A 16,504-nucleotide genomic window follows, 5' to 3' on the forward strand; every position below is an offset into this window, starting at 1 on the left:
ATTCTGTTATCCCCTACTGATTCACCAGTATATAGAGACATACACAGTCCAACAAGTCTTTAACTGGCTCTGATACCAATCTGATGGGATGGGGTTTGGGATAGACTAGCCTAATCTATGCTCTTGGATCCTTTCCTTGGATCTCCTGGTGTTCTCCTCACACCCTAGGGTCTCTAGGACTTCCTTTGCTTGAGGAATCCCCTGACCTTGCCCAATCCACCCACCAATGAGTTGCTATTCTGCTCCTAAGGTCTCACCTACTCATGAGACTCAAAATCCCTTACTATGGCTAATAAGGGCTAATCTTGTTCCACACCTTCCAAGGTCTTAGCAAGGTTGTTTCAGGTCTATTTCATGGTCTATCCACCCATTCATGAGCCCCCAAGAGGTTTCAAGATTCTAACCCCTTATTGATTTCACAAATTTGGGTTTTTGCCTTCAAATAGGGCTACAAGGATTAGGACCAATTAGGCCTCCTAACCGGTCTTCTAGGGCTCCCTCTCACAAACGATGCACAAACAACCCTAACTCCCAAAATGGACTGCCCTTCAATTGGCAAGGGCTCAAGGATTTTCTAGGTTTTGGGCCTCCAAGTGGCCGTACAGTGCCTAGGGCAAATTTTGGGGTTTTTAAGGGTTTTGTGAGGGTTTCTAGGGTCTGCCTGGGTCACAGTGAGTACTTTGAGTTTTAGCCACCTTGTTTGGATTGGTGGAGGCTCCTCCTTCACACCAATGCTGCTTCAAACACTCCTCTGCACTTCCTCCAAAGGATGTACTCTCCTCTGTCCAACCTTGCTCTCCAAGACCTCTACAGCAACAACCATTCCTAACCGGGCACTGTCCAGTCTCGCCTAGGAATGGGCCTTTGTTTGGCCTCCTTGCATTTCCAAGGGCCCTGCTTGCATGGGACTATAGTACAGGGTCTTCACTCTCATTCCCCATGGTTTCATGGTGTTTCCACAATGGGGAATGGAGTTAAGACTTCATTTACACAATCCTGTCCAAAACTGGACAGTAAGAAGACAGTTTACAAACTATTTACAAACTTACTCAATCTGCAAGTAAAAACCTAAACTAACTGCTTGAAATGAAAGTATTTACACCATGAAAGACAAACCACACAGTTTTGGACGTATCTCAATCCATTAATTTGCTTGTTTTCTTCATTCAAACTGACTGGTAACAGTTTTACAGTCTCAGTCTGATCTTTTTGCTAGGGCCGTACAAAGTCTGACATCCAACCCACTGTTTTAGGGTTTACAAGTACTTGTACTACCTTTGCCTCGGTCGGTGTGCCAAAATTAGGGCTCTCCACGCACACAAGGGTCTATGACCATTTTGGGTGGAAAAGTTGCTTGACAACTTTTAAAAGTTGTCATGCAACTTTTGCATCTTTTGAGCAACTTTGCCATTGTTGCTTTTCATGACTCCTAGGCCTATTTTGGGCTATCCTAAGGACATCAACATGCCAATAAGGCCTAACACACACTCCAGGCACACTCAACCTCTCCTGCACAAGAAATCACAACAAACACTAAGGACCTACAACTAGGACCTAGTCTAACACACATGAGCTCATGGCTCTTATTCATTTACAATGGCTTCATAAGAAGCATAACACCAACAAAACAAAGAAAGAGAAAGAGTTTGGAAGGGTGCTCTTGCACCAGGGGTGAATCAGTTGTATAAATATATCTTAAATCTTTTCTTTTAAATTGGATTCGCAACAACTTAACTTTAACACTTAATCCATAGAAAGATATGAGCATGAAAGAGCATGAAAAACCAAATGATACCATACATAGTGAAATACTAGATTTTACGTGGAAAACCTTGTTAGGGGAAAAACCTTGGAGAATGCTATTCTCAATAAATGAACACCTATTAGGGTGACACCGGTTAAGGTGATTTTTACAAAGAAAGGCTCACTACCAAAGGGTTGACTGCCTAAGAGAGAGAAAGAAAGAAAGGCTCATTGTCGGAGGGCTCACTGCCAAAATGAAGAAGAATAAAAGAGAAAGAATCCACCATTGATGCACCTCTGCAACCGTAAGATCTGTAGATACCTTCGGCTCACTGCTTCCAGTAGCTAACACATGAAAGTCCACACTAATCAACACTTTTCATCAATCCAAACCTTACTCATCTATGAATCAGGTAGATAGATCCTCTTTCACACATCTTCATCACATTTAACTTTCTTTCACAACATACACTCGTTCTCTCTTCACACACCTTTATGTCAAATTATTATTTACTTATATCATCCTCACATTTGCAAAATCTCCCAAGGTTGGCTAAGCATCTTAATCGAACACAAATCAAATTAGGTTGGCACTAAACATTCCCACGGTGGAAAAGAATGTAAAGTGGACCACAACACATCTTAACTGAGACCAAAATAAACATCAAATATATTATACACCAATCCATAATCATCAGAGCAATAATATGAAATGTAAACACCCGAGGTCGGCCAAACCGAGAGTAAACACCATCAAACTTTGAAACCAAGCTTCCGAAGCCCAAGAACACATGCCAACTGAGTAGAATGAAGCTAAGGACATTATCAACTTAACTCCAAAATTGCAACGCCAGAAATCATAATGTGGAGAAATGCTGAGAATGCATCTCATACGGAAACACTGTCAAACATATTGGTAAACACAACTTCCTTAGCACAGCAATCCGAAGAACCAAATCCAGAATATAGCATCTCTAAACACTGCTTAACAACATATCCAAACTGCATGAATAGATATACAATATAGAAGATCTGTGGAGAAAATCTCTCAGCACAACTGCACAGTGAACTCAATATCAATTATACCAACCAGTCACAAATGACAACCAAAGCATGTTGACATCAATGACAACACATCAATAGCTCATTTTGATCAACCTTGCAACAAAGTTCTTTCATCCTTGGGGCTCATCTATCATGAGACGGTTTTACTCCGCCTCTCCCTATCTACATCACACCACTCCTCAAAAAAAAGGAATTAGAATTGTTTAAGAGCTTGGGACTCTAAATATGTCAATATCTTGTTGTACTATGAATGTATATGAAATTAAGTATGACTGTCGTTCATATTGCAGTCTATATTAATATTATTAATATTACTACTAAATTCTGCATAAGAAAATTATCAGGTTGGATATGTTAAGCATACATATTAAGCACATCCCCATTCATACCACCAAGAACAAGGATGTTACTGCCCATAACTTAATAAGTTAATAACAGTTCTGATCTGATCTGAACCATGGTGATGTCATTGGATGCTTTTGATTCCTTTCCTTTATATCTCTTAATGTGAGGGAAAAGGTCACACCTTTTCATCATGTATGCCCTTTGGCAAGAGGCACACCCTTTCACCATTAGCACCCTTTGAAAGGGTGCAACTCTTCATTATATCTGCCCTTTGAAGGGGGACACACCCTTTCATGATCAGATCTACACTTCTGATTCTCCAAATTATCTCCTCTCAAATGAGGTTCTCTTCTCCCTTTTATATCTCATGTTTGAAGGAGTCACAACTTTTCATTCCATGTCTTTTGACCATTCATTAATTTACTTAAATTTTTATTATATTTAATTATATTCTTTTATATTTTAATTTTAATTTTGTTTTTTTTCCTTTTTCTTTTGAATTTTATTATTATTATTATCTAACATTAAATTCTATTTCAAAGTGGGAACATTACACACAGTTAGTCGAGCGAGTCAGACAGCTAGCTAAGTGAGACACGGTTAGCCCAGCGAGATACATAGCTAGCTGAACGGGACAGGCAGATAGAAGAGTGAGTGCAGGTTATAGGAGAGGGAGCAGGAGTTGGAGAAGACAAAAATCCAACTGATGGAGGCTACTCACATGGTGAAGGCAGCTTGGGAGCATGAGCTGGTGGCTAATATGTGTCTTCGCTAGCTGCCCTTTACCACATCCACACCTATGTCCTCAATGCATCTAGGGACGTCTTCTCATCCTCCCTCCTAGTAGTATTTTTTCAATTTTTTAATGTATGACTCTCAATTTTGTTTGTGTCATAGGGAAGAAAACTTTATTTTTGGGGGGCCTGTTGTAGTTGGCAATGAATGAAATAAATATGTTATAGTCAGCTTTGTAATAAATAATTATGTTTTGTATTTGTGTGGTAGTCCCCAACCGGTTGTTAGTTGTCTGTTAGTAGTTAATGACAGTTGGTAGCCTTAATTTACATCGGTCTACTATATGTGTACTTGTTATTCATAGTTGGGCACCTCTCATATGATATCTTGTACTCCAAATGATAATAAAGCTATATCTTTCTGAATATGTTGCAAGTAATTTATATTATTATGTTCTTTAATTCTGTATTTCCATTTACTCTATAAATCTGTCAATCAGAATACGTGAACAAACAATTGGCAATCTAGATCTCACTTGGGATTGTTGCATATGTTCTTTTCTTTGTTAATTATGAATGGGACTAATCAGGGGGCAATGACAAACTGCACCTTCTCATCAATGGTTGTCTAAAACTCTCCCTGCTAAGCTCTGTTACAAGTTTTTGAGAAAAGATCAAAAACCTTCAATACTTTCAGAATAAGCACATCAAAGTATTCAATAGTAGACTCGGCAAGTGGCCTTTTTCTGGACTAAAGGCTTCCTGACGTTTGAAGAAAGTGGTTTTATCTTGATGATCATTTGGTATGAGCTCCCTGCTTGAGGACTGTATACATGATTCTGTCTTCCTGTAATGTCCCCTATTGAGACTTTACTCAACTTGCCCTAGAATTCCCAAATGGGGTTTGGATTATGCTTGGGAATGTAAATTGTCAACTTACTATCTTGATTTAGAGCCAATGACTTGAACAATTATAAGTCTTCTGATTACTGATTTGCAGATCTGCATATTTTGATTTGCTCTCTTGTTCCTCCCTATGCTCTGAGTTGAATGATCTTTCCTTTATACTTTATTGCTGAAAGAGTCAACACCCTTCATAGGGATTGAGGCACCGCCTTTCATAAGAATTCAGTCACCACTTTTCATTGCTGCCATTGAGAATAATATAATATTCTTCAAACTGTTTTCCCTTGGATCCCTTCCTCAAACGAACCTTCTTCCCTTTATATCTCCCAATGTGAGGGAGAGGTCACACCTCTTCATCATGTATGCCCTTTGGTAAGAGACACAACCTTTCACAATTTCTTCCTTCAAAATTGTACAACCCTTCATAATGTCTTCCCTTTGAAAGAGACACTTATCTACTTCCCATTCCTTTTCTTCCTCCATTAATCTTTCTTTGATTTACATGCTCCCTTCCTTTTCCTTTCTCTATCTCCCGCCTCTCAAATGAGGTTCTCTTCTCCCTTTTATATCTCATTTTTGAGGGAGTCCAAACTTTTCATTTCATGTCTTTTGACCATTCATTAAGTTAATTATATTTTAATTATCTTTAATTATATTCTTTTGAATTTTAATTTTATTATTATTATTTATTATTAAATTCTATTTCAAAGTGGGGACATTATACTTCCACTCCTGGTGGAGCTATAGATGCTTAACATATGCTATGCATAAAAACCTGACAATCATAGCTTGTGTGGGCTATTAGGTGGGTTATCCGGATGCTTCAATTACACTTGCTACAGAGAAACGGTATCTTTTTGCATTCTTGGTGTTAAGGAGGTTTTCCTTTCATAAATAATTTATCTTTGAGGACCTCTGAATTGGGTGACCATCCTTCTCCTACCCTTGAAATTTACATATTTTTTTGTTTACTGCATTATTTTTAATTTTTGAGATCCTCTCGTGATCTTTGCCTACCTTTCTAGTTTCCTGGATTATTTTATTTATCCTTCTTGAACATTTTTCATCATTCATTTTTTGGTTCTTTTCTTCTGTTATAATAGAAAAAAAATTCGTTAGATAATCCATAGATAAACATTTAAACTTATAGTTAGGCCTTTAATAACACATTACCTTTGGAGTATATTATCACCTAGACTAATTAAATTTCATCTAAATTGGAATCATGGAAGTTGTCTCATCAGGTTTGTTGCTATACAGTGGTGTGTGCTTGAGTGTTGCCCACCATATGAGTGGTGGATTGAATGCAACTGACCAGTAAGCCAATGTTAATAGACTGTCTAATTCTGTGATAAAAAAAGTCTGTTTCCAGACAAATCTGTCCATCCGTAATGACAATTACATCCAAATGAACAATGGAATTCTTTTTTCTTTTCAATCTAATTTCTTATTCAGCAGTAACAGTTAACATTTCAGTGTTAGGCAGTGAGGGTCAATAGCTTCACTTTCATCTTGATATATGTTAGGCCCTTTGTAGCTTGTGGATGTTATCCATGTGATGTCTGTCAATTCACATGCATTCAATATCCTAGTGATGAAATTTCTGCCTTCCCATCCGTTGCTCTCTCCCTCCTTCTCTCTCTATTCCCCTTCTTCCCCTTTGCTCTCCCACCTCTGTCCCTCCTTCCCTCAGTTTAGATTCCTCATCTTTCTCAAGTAAAACGATTCATTTGTGTGCATTGAAGAGTTTTCTTCCTTTTAGTTTATTTTTCCCATCAAATGTTCTATAAGGGATTCTTATGTCTCTTTAACACTTTTTTCGAAGGGAAAAATTTAATTCAAAAATTTAATTTCTCAGCAAAGATTTCAGGAGATTCTCGTGGAAGTTAATTGGTATTTTAGTTTTACATAAGTTTTTGGACTGTTAAAGATGATGTGTTTGCTTATAGCTTTATAGTGTTTATATTGGAGCAATGCATTTTGCATGTTTTTAGTGGAACATGCTTCCAAATACCTATGTTATAGCTATAAATGAAATCACCGTTGCTCTTTTGTGGGTCCAACTGGGTCCATGATCATCAAATTAATCAGTGCCTTACAAAATATTTGAGCTTTCAAATCATTAGAAAGTAGCATGGATGAGCAATCTGCATAGTTGTATTCATCTGTCTATTGAATGTTTTTAGCAAGTGCCAAGGGCCTGGTTCCTTTGAAAAATATCAAACATGTGAACAATTGTCGTTCTCATTGCTCATCTAATTTGTGTTTTTATTAATTAATTTTGGCTATGAAATTTTTCTGCTGCTATGATGGGCTGAAGTAAAATGACACGTGATGAAATGACTGGTCTGAAGTTTAAACATGTTGGATTCTTTACCGTTTGTGTTTATTTAAACATACTGGTCTGAAGTTTAAACATATTGGATTCTTTACCATTTGTGTTCTTTTAATGAACTATGTTGGGCATAAAAAAATCATAGCTAGTTACTTAATGGCAAAAGGCCTTCTCATACTGATTTTCACTTTACATCATTAGGCCCTTTGGTACAGTTTCTATGCAATTTAAAGAAAATCATTGTTTCAATTCAACAAGTATGCGCAAACTACACCGCATTTCTTGCCAGGAGAGAGATTCGGATTCTGCATCTATGAGGGCATTGGAATCTTCAGAAAAACATTCAATGGAATCTTTCAAGGTTGGGAGAAGGTAAAGGTCTTTTGTCTTTCATTGTTTCCTTTGAGCTGCCTTTTCTTATAGTTTGTCTTTCCTTCGCTTTTATTTCAGGAATTAAAGCTTGAAGATAATTGATGAGTGATGGAAATGTAGGGAGATTGTACTGCAGAGCACTGAAATAGCCGTGTTAGCAGCTATATTCAATTTTGGGTACTGACACTAGCTATCAATTTCAAAATGTATATGTCTTACAGAAAATGTTTTTGATGTCAATCTTCTGCAACCTTTTAACAAAATAAAACATAGGAGATAATGTTTGTGTATTACAGGATTTTCATTTTGTCTGTCTTTAATGTGCATTTAATGTGCTGTGGCAGTGGGACAAAGCCTAATTATATTTGCGTACAGAAGAATCCTCCATCTTTGGCATTATGTCCTGCAACTCAAAACTGTATCTCAACAGCAGAGGAACTAAATGATTTAAGTCATTATGTTCCACCTTGGTATGTATTTGTGTGCTCATATGATTTTTTGTTCATTGTTCACAAGCTAAGACCAACATCATATACAGTGTAAGCATTATAGTTATTAGTTATTACTGGTGAATTGGTTTTTAACTTTTTACCAAAGGCAGCCTGAGACACTATGTAGAAGAAGCCATAAATTAAGTGTTCCATGGAGATGGCCCCCCCTGAAAAACCAGCTGTTTCTAGGATGGACACATCCTTAGGATGCAGGGACCCTGTAGAAACTTCCCTCGCCCAACCACCACCCCCACCACCACCACCTTTTAGGGGACAACGACCCTCACCCCAAAGAGGGATGTTTCTAGAGCATCCCCCTCAAGAGTGATGTTTTTGGGGCATCCCCCTGTTTTGGCCCTTGGGGATGCAAGGAGATGTTGGGACATCCCTGGAACCCTTGGGGGACTCAGTCACATCTCTTGGATGTACTGGAAATACCCAGCCGTCCCCCATGTCATTCAGCTCAAGAAGTGCATTTTCAAAAAAAAAAAATCCAGAATTTTTTTAATGTTTGTGCCAGTAACCCTAACCCTAATGTTTTATGGCCCCACCCACACCCTAAGTAGTCACAAAAAGTGAGAAAGGCTGCAAGAGTGAGAATATTAGGATAGGAAAACTGATTTCAATAACAAGAGTGAGAACATTGGCAATTCTTCATTGGTTGAGTGTTAGTGTTAGGAAGAATAAGTTTGAGAGCAAGAGGAAGAGAAAGTGCCAAGTCTTTGCGGAACACTGAAAAACTGCATAGCCCTCATCATTTAGATATGTTAGATTTTTAGCTTCATTGTTAAATTTTTGAAGAATGAAGATTTGGTTAGAAATAATAAAATGGTGTTGCAGAAAACATAGTGATAAAATTGTGAAAATGACGTGTGCCATACCACCATCATCTTGCTGCCATCCCTAAATCAATGCCCTTGGTCCCCTGTCCCTTCATCCCCTCATCTCAAGACCCCATTGAACATTTAAATTAAAATTATTGACAATTGTCAGCTTATTCTGTCAACAAACCGCGCACATATACCTCTTTCTGCAATCTTATTTATTTAATGGAACTCTGACATGAAACATTTTCAAGTTTATAGATGATATCTATTCTACATAGATGAGACATGTTATTACTTATAATGTACTTATGTTTACCCTCATTTTAAAAAACATATTTTTTACAATTTTGACTGCTCATTTTTTGTATTTTTCCTCTAGAAATTCAGTTGCTTGTCAATTTGGAGAAAATATTTGTAGTCTCCTCTATGCATTTTACCTAAATGTATTTTTTTTAATCAACATTTTTCGGCTGTCTCATAACTGTCTAGTATAGTCAAAATTGCTGTCCAAATAATGATTAATAATTTAATAGTAATATGGAATACCATAAAGCATATGAGTGCTCCACGGGTAAAAACCACAGAATTAAAATGTTGAACGCCTCTATCAATTATATCTAGTGATTGGGCTAGATTAGTGCCATTCTAATAGACTATATCAAAGTTACAAGATGATTTTGATATAAAGTCTAACAATTTCTTCCAAAGAGCTTGTACGGTGGCTTTTTCATGTTCATTTAACTAAACAAAATTTTCCAAGAACAATCTAGTGAGGCCCTTCGCCTTTATATCAAATAGATCCTAGTTGGCTAGTGACATAGTAGTGGGTTTGAATCTAGATACATTAGCCTATAGATCTTTGTCTACAATCATATCCTCCATAGGTCAAAGTTAATGTTTGTAAGTCTCTCCATCTCTATTATTGATGTGCTTGCCATTTTCTTGCAACAAGGTCTCCTTCTATGCAAGCTCCCACATAATCCATGATTAGTACAAAAAATATTGTGCCTAACATCTGGGAGCTGATGTAATCAAGCTCTGATACTAGATGAAAGGAAGCATAGATGTAATGTGCTTCCTACACTAATCTAATGGATACGGTATGTGCAAAAGTTGAAATGATTATATAGTTACAAGGAAATAAACACAATAGGAATATATCATAACCCAATGATTAATGTGGGGAAAAGCCTTTTCGGAGAAAAGTTTACACTCCAAAGAAATTCAATGTATTATTTAGTAATCAATGGTTACAATACACTTCTAGAGTCTAAACATTTATAGGAGTATCGCCAACAAAGTATTTGGAGCAATTTTGGCAGCATAATTGTACTTACAAAATCCACTATGAAACCTCCATTTCAAGCACCCAATAAATAGGAGAAACAATACATAAAACCATCAAATGGTAATTAGGAAACATGAGCTAAAACCATCCAAAAAATGTGTCATTTAAATTCTTCGTTAAAAATCCAATTCCCAAATCCCAAGATGAGTCTACAGGTAAAAAATAACATATTTCTTCCACCCTCCATAAACTCATCATAATCCACTCACCAACTTGGCTTTCCATTTTGGCTTCATTATCTCAAATCAAAGATGCCTTAAGACATGTCATAGCATGCATCACAAGTAGGTCAACAAGTGTAACTCCCTCGTACAACTCTCTTATGCGTCATAAACGCTCTTTTTAGATTTTTGATGTGGGAGGCTCAACTTCTAGAGGCCATAACTTTTGATCCTAGAAGTTGATTTAGTCCCTTTTTTTCACAACTGTAGATCTTGAAGGGTCTGATCACCATAACCTTCTATCTTTGGTCAAGGTTTGTTTTGATATTTTTTTGGGCCAAAATTAACCTCTAGATCCTTGGGAATTGTATTTTTATTCTCTATAGCCTAAAAATTGCATTTTTTTGTTTTTAACATTAGGATGCAAGGTTAAGACACCTTTCATAACGATCTACCAATACTTGTTTGTCCTCTATGATGTTCCGGGCATTTAAGAGCTTATCCTTTGAGTTTCTCAATCTCCCGCTGTGTTGTATTAATCACAGAAAGCTCATCGATTGAGTGAATGGACTAAATGCACAATTTGTTGAGACTGTTGCGCAAACAAGTTAGTCTCTTGATCAACTTGAGCATGCTAGCTAATGAGAATGCAACTAGGCCACCATCAAACACATGTTGGGACATCATTGTTATTACTTCTTCCTTTGACTTAGGTAGGTCTAATGAAATTCCTTTTGCTCCATTCAGCAACATGTGCAACAATGCCTAGAGTGAATTAGCCACGTAAGAATTAAGCTGAAATCATAGTGTACTAGCTTTATATTGGTGGAGTGCAAGTAGACTTGGTTTTCACTACTAGTGGTGCTTGAGATGCCCCTTCATGATGTTCCTCTTGTGATGTTGAGGGTGGAGATGCTTGTGATGATTAGGATTCTAAGCTTGGGGGCTTCCCACTAAGTATCTAGGATTTGTGTTTGTGTAGGAAGGAAGGTTGTTGTTGGTGCACATGCCATTCATCATGTTTGAGTTCCTAAATTGATACCCTACCAATTTGTTGTGTTTGCTTTTGTGTGGGGTGAAGATTGCAGCAATTCCTTTAGCCTCATCATTGGTTGATGTGCTTAATACTACTATGGAAATGTCTTGTCTTGCAGGTGTTTTTCCCTAGTGATGAACATCTCCCACTGGTGTCCTTTTCAAAAGTCACCTATGTTTAGTGATGGCCATCTTTGCTATCAATATGCAAAGTAATATGTTTAGATCCCTATTTGTGTGCACATTGGGGTACATGATCTTGCAATGACAACAATGCATCTCAAATTTTGGTAAGGCACACAACAATTGTGATTGTAGTGCCCAAGACCAAGCATCGGTCAACAATTGATGGGTGTTTGTCTTGACTCTACATGATGAAAATAAGCATTAGATTCTTACATCATGTAGTGGATACCTCCTTTGACACCCTTTTTGCTTCCTCGCATGGTGTTTGTTGTAGGCCAAGGTGTGTAAAATTAAGAGTGTATCATAGCAAAAAGTTTCTCTGTCATCACTTGCACATTCTCAAATCATAAATTAATAAATTATGCCTTGTACGCTAATTTTGTATCCTGTGACTGCACCCATGTTTGTGATTGATTCTATCCTACACTTTTGCGATATCTTTATGCCTAGCGATGCGTATGCCACCCTAACTTGTGTGTTGGGAATGTAAACACTTTAGTTTTGTTCTTTCCCTTCTAACTTTGTATTAGTTGATGGACATATTCAGCACTTATGCCATAGGACACATACCCCAAGTTCTCATATGCAGGTTTATCATCTGGTTGCATTTGGTTGGATGACAACTATAGAATCTTTGTTTTAGAGTTGATTGGGATGATTTTGTCCTCATTCAAGTATGGCACTTTGTTGTGAAAGTGATTGACGAGGAATTGAACCAATGCTTTTCCCTTGCCAAAGAACATGAGCCAGCACAAAGTGAGCATTCCTGTTTGCCTAATTGCTTGCGCATTTGCATTCTAATGCTTGCACATTTCTCCTAGTTCATTTACATTGTGTACAACAATTCCTTGGCAAACCTTCTTGTGATTTGCATCATTAAAAAGGTTGATATCTGAACTTTGAATCACTTGAGATCAACCTAAAGATTTCCTACTATTTCATATCCCAATGGCATACACATCAATTCAAGCTCTGGTATTTCAACTCTTGTGCTTCATACCTAGCTTTTTCATCTACATTCTGTTGTGTAACTTCTATTTCCTAGCCTTGGCCCCTATCTACGACTACTTGCTATCCTTTGTGACACCATAGTTACAACCTTAAGCTCTTTCTTCTTTTGCAAACCCTTTATACTCCAAATGTTTTGTTTTTTGCAATTTCACAAAAAAATGGCTTCTATTTTATGCTTGGGAACTTTGTGACTTCCTTGCAAAAATGCTACCATTTTAAATATTTTAATTACACCATCTTGAAAAATTTCTCTATGAATGTCAAAAACCCATCACAAATTAGTGTCGCATTGCCCAATCAACTTGCACATGTGAAGCAACCTTTCTATTGTCATTTCAATTGCCAACTCATCCTTTTGTCATGTTAGGTAGTTAAGTCACTTGTCTCTACCAATGTTTGTGTGTACTTCTATCTTTAATTCTTACCCTTTTACAACATCTGAATCATTTTTCTAATTACTTTGTTGTTAACTTTTCTAATTCTTACCTCCAACTCTTACCATCATTATATTTTGAAATCCTTGCACTTAATCCTTTCTTGTGTGACATCATGATTGAACCTTTGTTAGGTGTCTCCATTTTAGAATTCATCTGCTTACATGTCTTGTGTACATGTGGCACTTCCAGTTTCAAAACCTTTTTGTTCATGTGTAAGCTTGCATGAACCCCTTTCTTCTTATGTGTACTCTCTTGCATGAAATCCCTTTGTCTTAGAGACAAGCGTTTATCCATTTTGTGTTACTCTCCCTTCCTTTCCATATACATGTGTTCCATGATACGTGTGTTTCTCTAGATAGCTACAATTTGTTCACTATTTTTCCTGCATTATGCATCTATGAAATGCCTATTTCCAATCGATACAAGGGATGCTATTCAGTGTTCACCATATACAAGCTAACCTACCCCTTTCTATGTTGTGCCACTAGATGGACATGCACTTCTACAAGGCCTCAGATAAATCATTATTTAACTTTTAGCTTACTGTGGAACCTTTTGCTAGACCTGTAATAAAAACCAAAGTGTCTCCTACAATCAATCTTGTACTCCCAATTGATAAAGCCATCTTTATTCCTTCAATTAGAGACTACATCAATTGTTTTCTTCCCTAGAAAGAATGATTCCCCAGCAATACATTGCCATGAAGCATCCTTCATAAGGATGTCTTCACTTGCCAAACTAGGATTATTCCTCGAAGCTATTAATTTTTTGTACTTATTGCTTAACTGTTGTTCTCCTTCAACAGGGCGCATTCACCAAATTTAGTGCAACAATTGGTTCTTTTTTCCTTACCCTTTTCTTATATTTAGTTGAGTGTAGTTCTTCTATCTTTTAGCATGACAATACTTGTCTTTCTAATGTATAGATTGAATTCTAAAGTTTGTGAGAAGTCATTCATATTTTAAAACGAGGCACTTTTCTGTGTCAATTATTTTCTACGTTAGGATTTCTCTTCTCATAGCCTAGGCGATCCACTGAGATGGGCATTTCCTATTGTAAACCCCCGAGTTTTCTTGTTTAATAAGAGAGACCTAGGGCACACCACTCAAACAAATAGAGAAATCATCTTCGGGTGTTGAGCTAGTGTAGTATAATCCTTTTTCAGTTTTAATAGAAGATATATGCAGTCTTGAGAGTTCAAACTTGTGAGTATTTGTTGTTCATCTTATCAATAATATGTGTTTGTGTATTAGCATACTTAGGTCTGCTATTTTGATTGGACTTTCGGCTTTAAGCTACTTTAGTTAGAGTTGATTTTCTGAGTGCATAATTTCCTTACTATGGTCTGAAAAAGCAACATGTATTAGAGGATGTAATATGAAATCTTCCAAATTTGTGTTTGAAGTGTGTTGCTATCTAAGTGAGCGAGCTGTCTAAGAATTTTAGTGGATGTGATGCCTTTGCTTTAGTTATTGAAGCATTACAGACCTATGAGAGATTGTAGGGTGTGATGTCATAAGTACTTTGGTGATTGTAGTATTGTTCTGCACCTGTGATAGGTTGCTAATTTTAGTTATTCCCAATTAATTTGTTTTGTTTTATCATGTTCCAAAAGCTGCAGGTATAATTAGTCTTGATTTCAGAGTGTGACAGTCTAGAGGGTGTTTCCAACTCTACACCTTGAAAGTGCAGATTTCAAATCCTATTGAAGGAGGTTTATCTGGAACTTAGTGGAGACAAAGGTTGCCCCTCTTACTGATTGTATTCAATTGGCTGAACATAACAAAAATTTGGCCAAGGCAAAATGAATCATTCTAGATTTAGTGAAAGAACATTTGATCCCACACATTGTAGAGAAGAAGACAACAAGGAGCTGAGTGATGCCTTAACCTTTCTATAGTAGAGTATGAACATTTTCTACAAGATGACACTAAAGAACAATCTTAGTGCCACATGGATGAGTGATACATACATAGTGGCTAGTTACCTTATGAAGATAACTGAGTTTTGATTTCAGCTTGTTACTGTTGGAGTTGTCATATCACCTGCTAGTGTATGAGGTCACAGCCTTTGTAAATTGATATTGCAGTCTTCAAAAATCAGATTGTAGACTTTATAGCAATTAAACTAGGGCTGACTGAGATTAAAGAATAACTAATGAATTAAAGGCTGACTTGGTCAAGGGGATTATTAGCAAACAATTAAGACAGATGACTCAGATTAAGAAGAGCCAGAGTCTCTATAAATAAATAAAACTGGGCGATGAGACTTCATTCAGACAACTGACCCAGCATCAAAGAAAATTAGGAAAAAATAAATTGTTAAAATTGCCAATAAGAGGGCCGGCTTCACTATTGGCATCCAAGTTAATTGCATCAGCGATTATCAAAGGATTAAGGCAGCGATTCCATTATTGAAGGCAGCAGGGTGTAATTAATATACAAAGGCAACTTTTGATATTAATAAACAAAGACATGCAGCAATTAAGAGTATGTTAGAGGCAGCGATTAATATGACAAAAGGTGATGTCCCTCTTAAGAGTTATCTCTATTCAAAGAGACACCTCCCTTCTATAGAGACATGATAATTTAAAAGGAAAATAAGGAATGGAATGGGAGGGCATGGAATGAATTGGAACAAGTTCTGATCTGCAAAAAAAAGGGATGAAGGCATTGAAATCTGATCTGGGTAAGGCAGTAAGAAATTAAATTATAAAGCAGTGATAATTTGAATTGTAAGGCAGTAAGATACGACAAACTTTATATTTCTGCAGTAGTTGGTATGCCACATATTTGAATCCAATATTTATTAGCTCAAGAATTTTAGATTAGTAATTATTCATTTGATTTTCATAAAGCAATCATATTAGGAATTGGCAAGTAAACATAATAGGGAGATGAAGGAGTACGGGTTCCCTCAATTAAGTAGACCACCCATTGAGTTGGACTGCTTGTGGTCCAAGGGGTCGGATTGACTTGGTTGGTTGTTCGGCACCCTTGGGCTTATTTGTGGAGGACAGTCTCCCGGCACCCTATTGTGCTTTCCCCTCAAGTTTCTAATATGGTTTGGTTATTTGGAATAAGCTATAATGTTCATGTTTACAATAGGTATCTTCATTATCATTTTGTTTGATGTTAATTGATTATTTTCCCTAAATTCAATTGCTATTGTGTAATTTAGTGAAAGAATACTCTTGTAAATAAATTGTATTATTGGATTTGTTATTTTTGGACAAAAATCAGGTACTTGTTATTTTTTGGCAAAAATCAGGTACTCCCTCAACAGGGGACATTATAGGAGTGAAGGTGAATGATGATGAATTGGTGCCCATAACTTTGCATTGGTTCTCTCCATCCTGGAACTTGGTTGTTCACGTTGTTTGTGCTCATGGAAGATTCACACTTTTGAGAAGCTTTAAGATGATTTCATCTAGGAGAGAACTAGATTGAAGACTACTTTCAGCTGAGTGGAAGGGGATCTAGCCCTCATTGTGAAGATGAGGAAAGGT

The 16,504-nt window shown here is 36.9% G+C and overlaps 1 protein-coding gene across 5 annotated transcripts in view; it reads left to right on the top strand.

Moving 5' to 3' along the window:
- The window catches only part of LOC131067406 (uncharacterized), a 99,705-nt gene that overhangs the window by 53,115 nt on the left and 30,086 nt on the right, over window positions 1-16,504 (top strand). For 3 of the 5 annotated variants that reach the window (XM_059211219.1, XM_059211218.1, XM_058002390.2), the window contains 3 exons: window positions 7,330-7,500; window positions 7,621-7,677; window positions 7,845-7,970. In XM_059211219.1, coding sequence (XP_059067202.1) covers window positions 7,330-7,500; window positions 7,621-7,677; window positions 7,845-7,970 — 354 coding nt within the window. The remainder of the gene's footprint in view (window positions 1-7,329; window positions 7,501-7,620; window positions 7,678-7,844; window positions 7,971-16,504) is intronic. The other 2 variants (XM_059211220.1, XM_058002392.2) reach the window with 1 other exon arrangement.

Source organism: Cryptomeria japonica, chromosome 9 (assembly GCF_030272615.1).
Source record: "Cryptomeria japonica chromosome 9, Sugi_1.0, whole genome shotgun sequence".
In the NCBI taxonomy this organism is placed as follows: domain Eukaryota; kingdom Viridiplantae; phylum Streptophyta; class Pinopsida; order Cupressales; family Cupressaceae; genus Cryptomeria; species Cryptomeria japonica.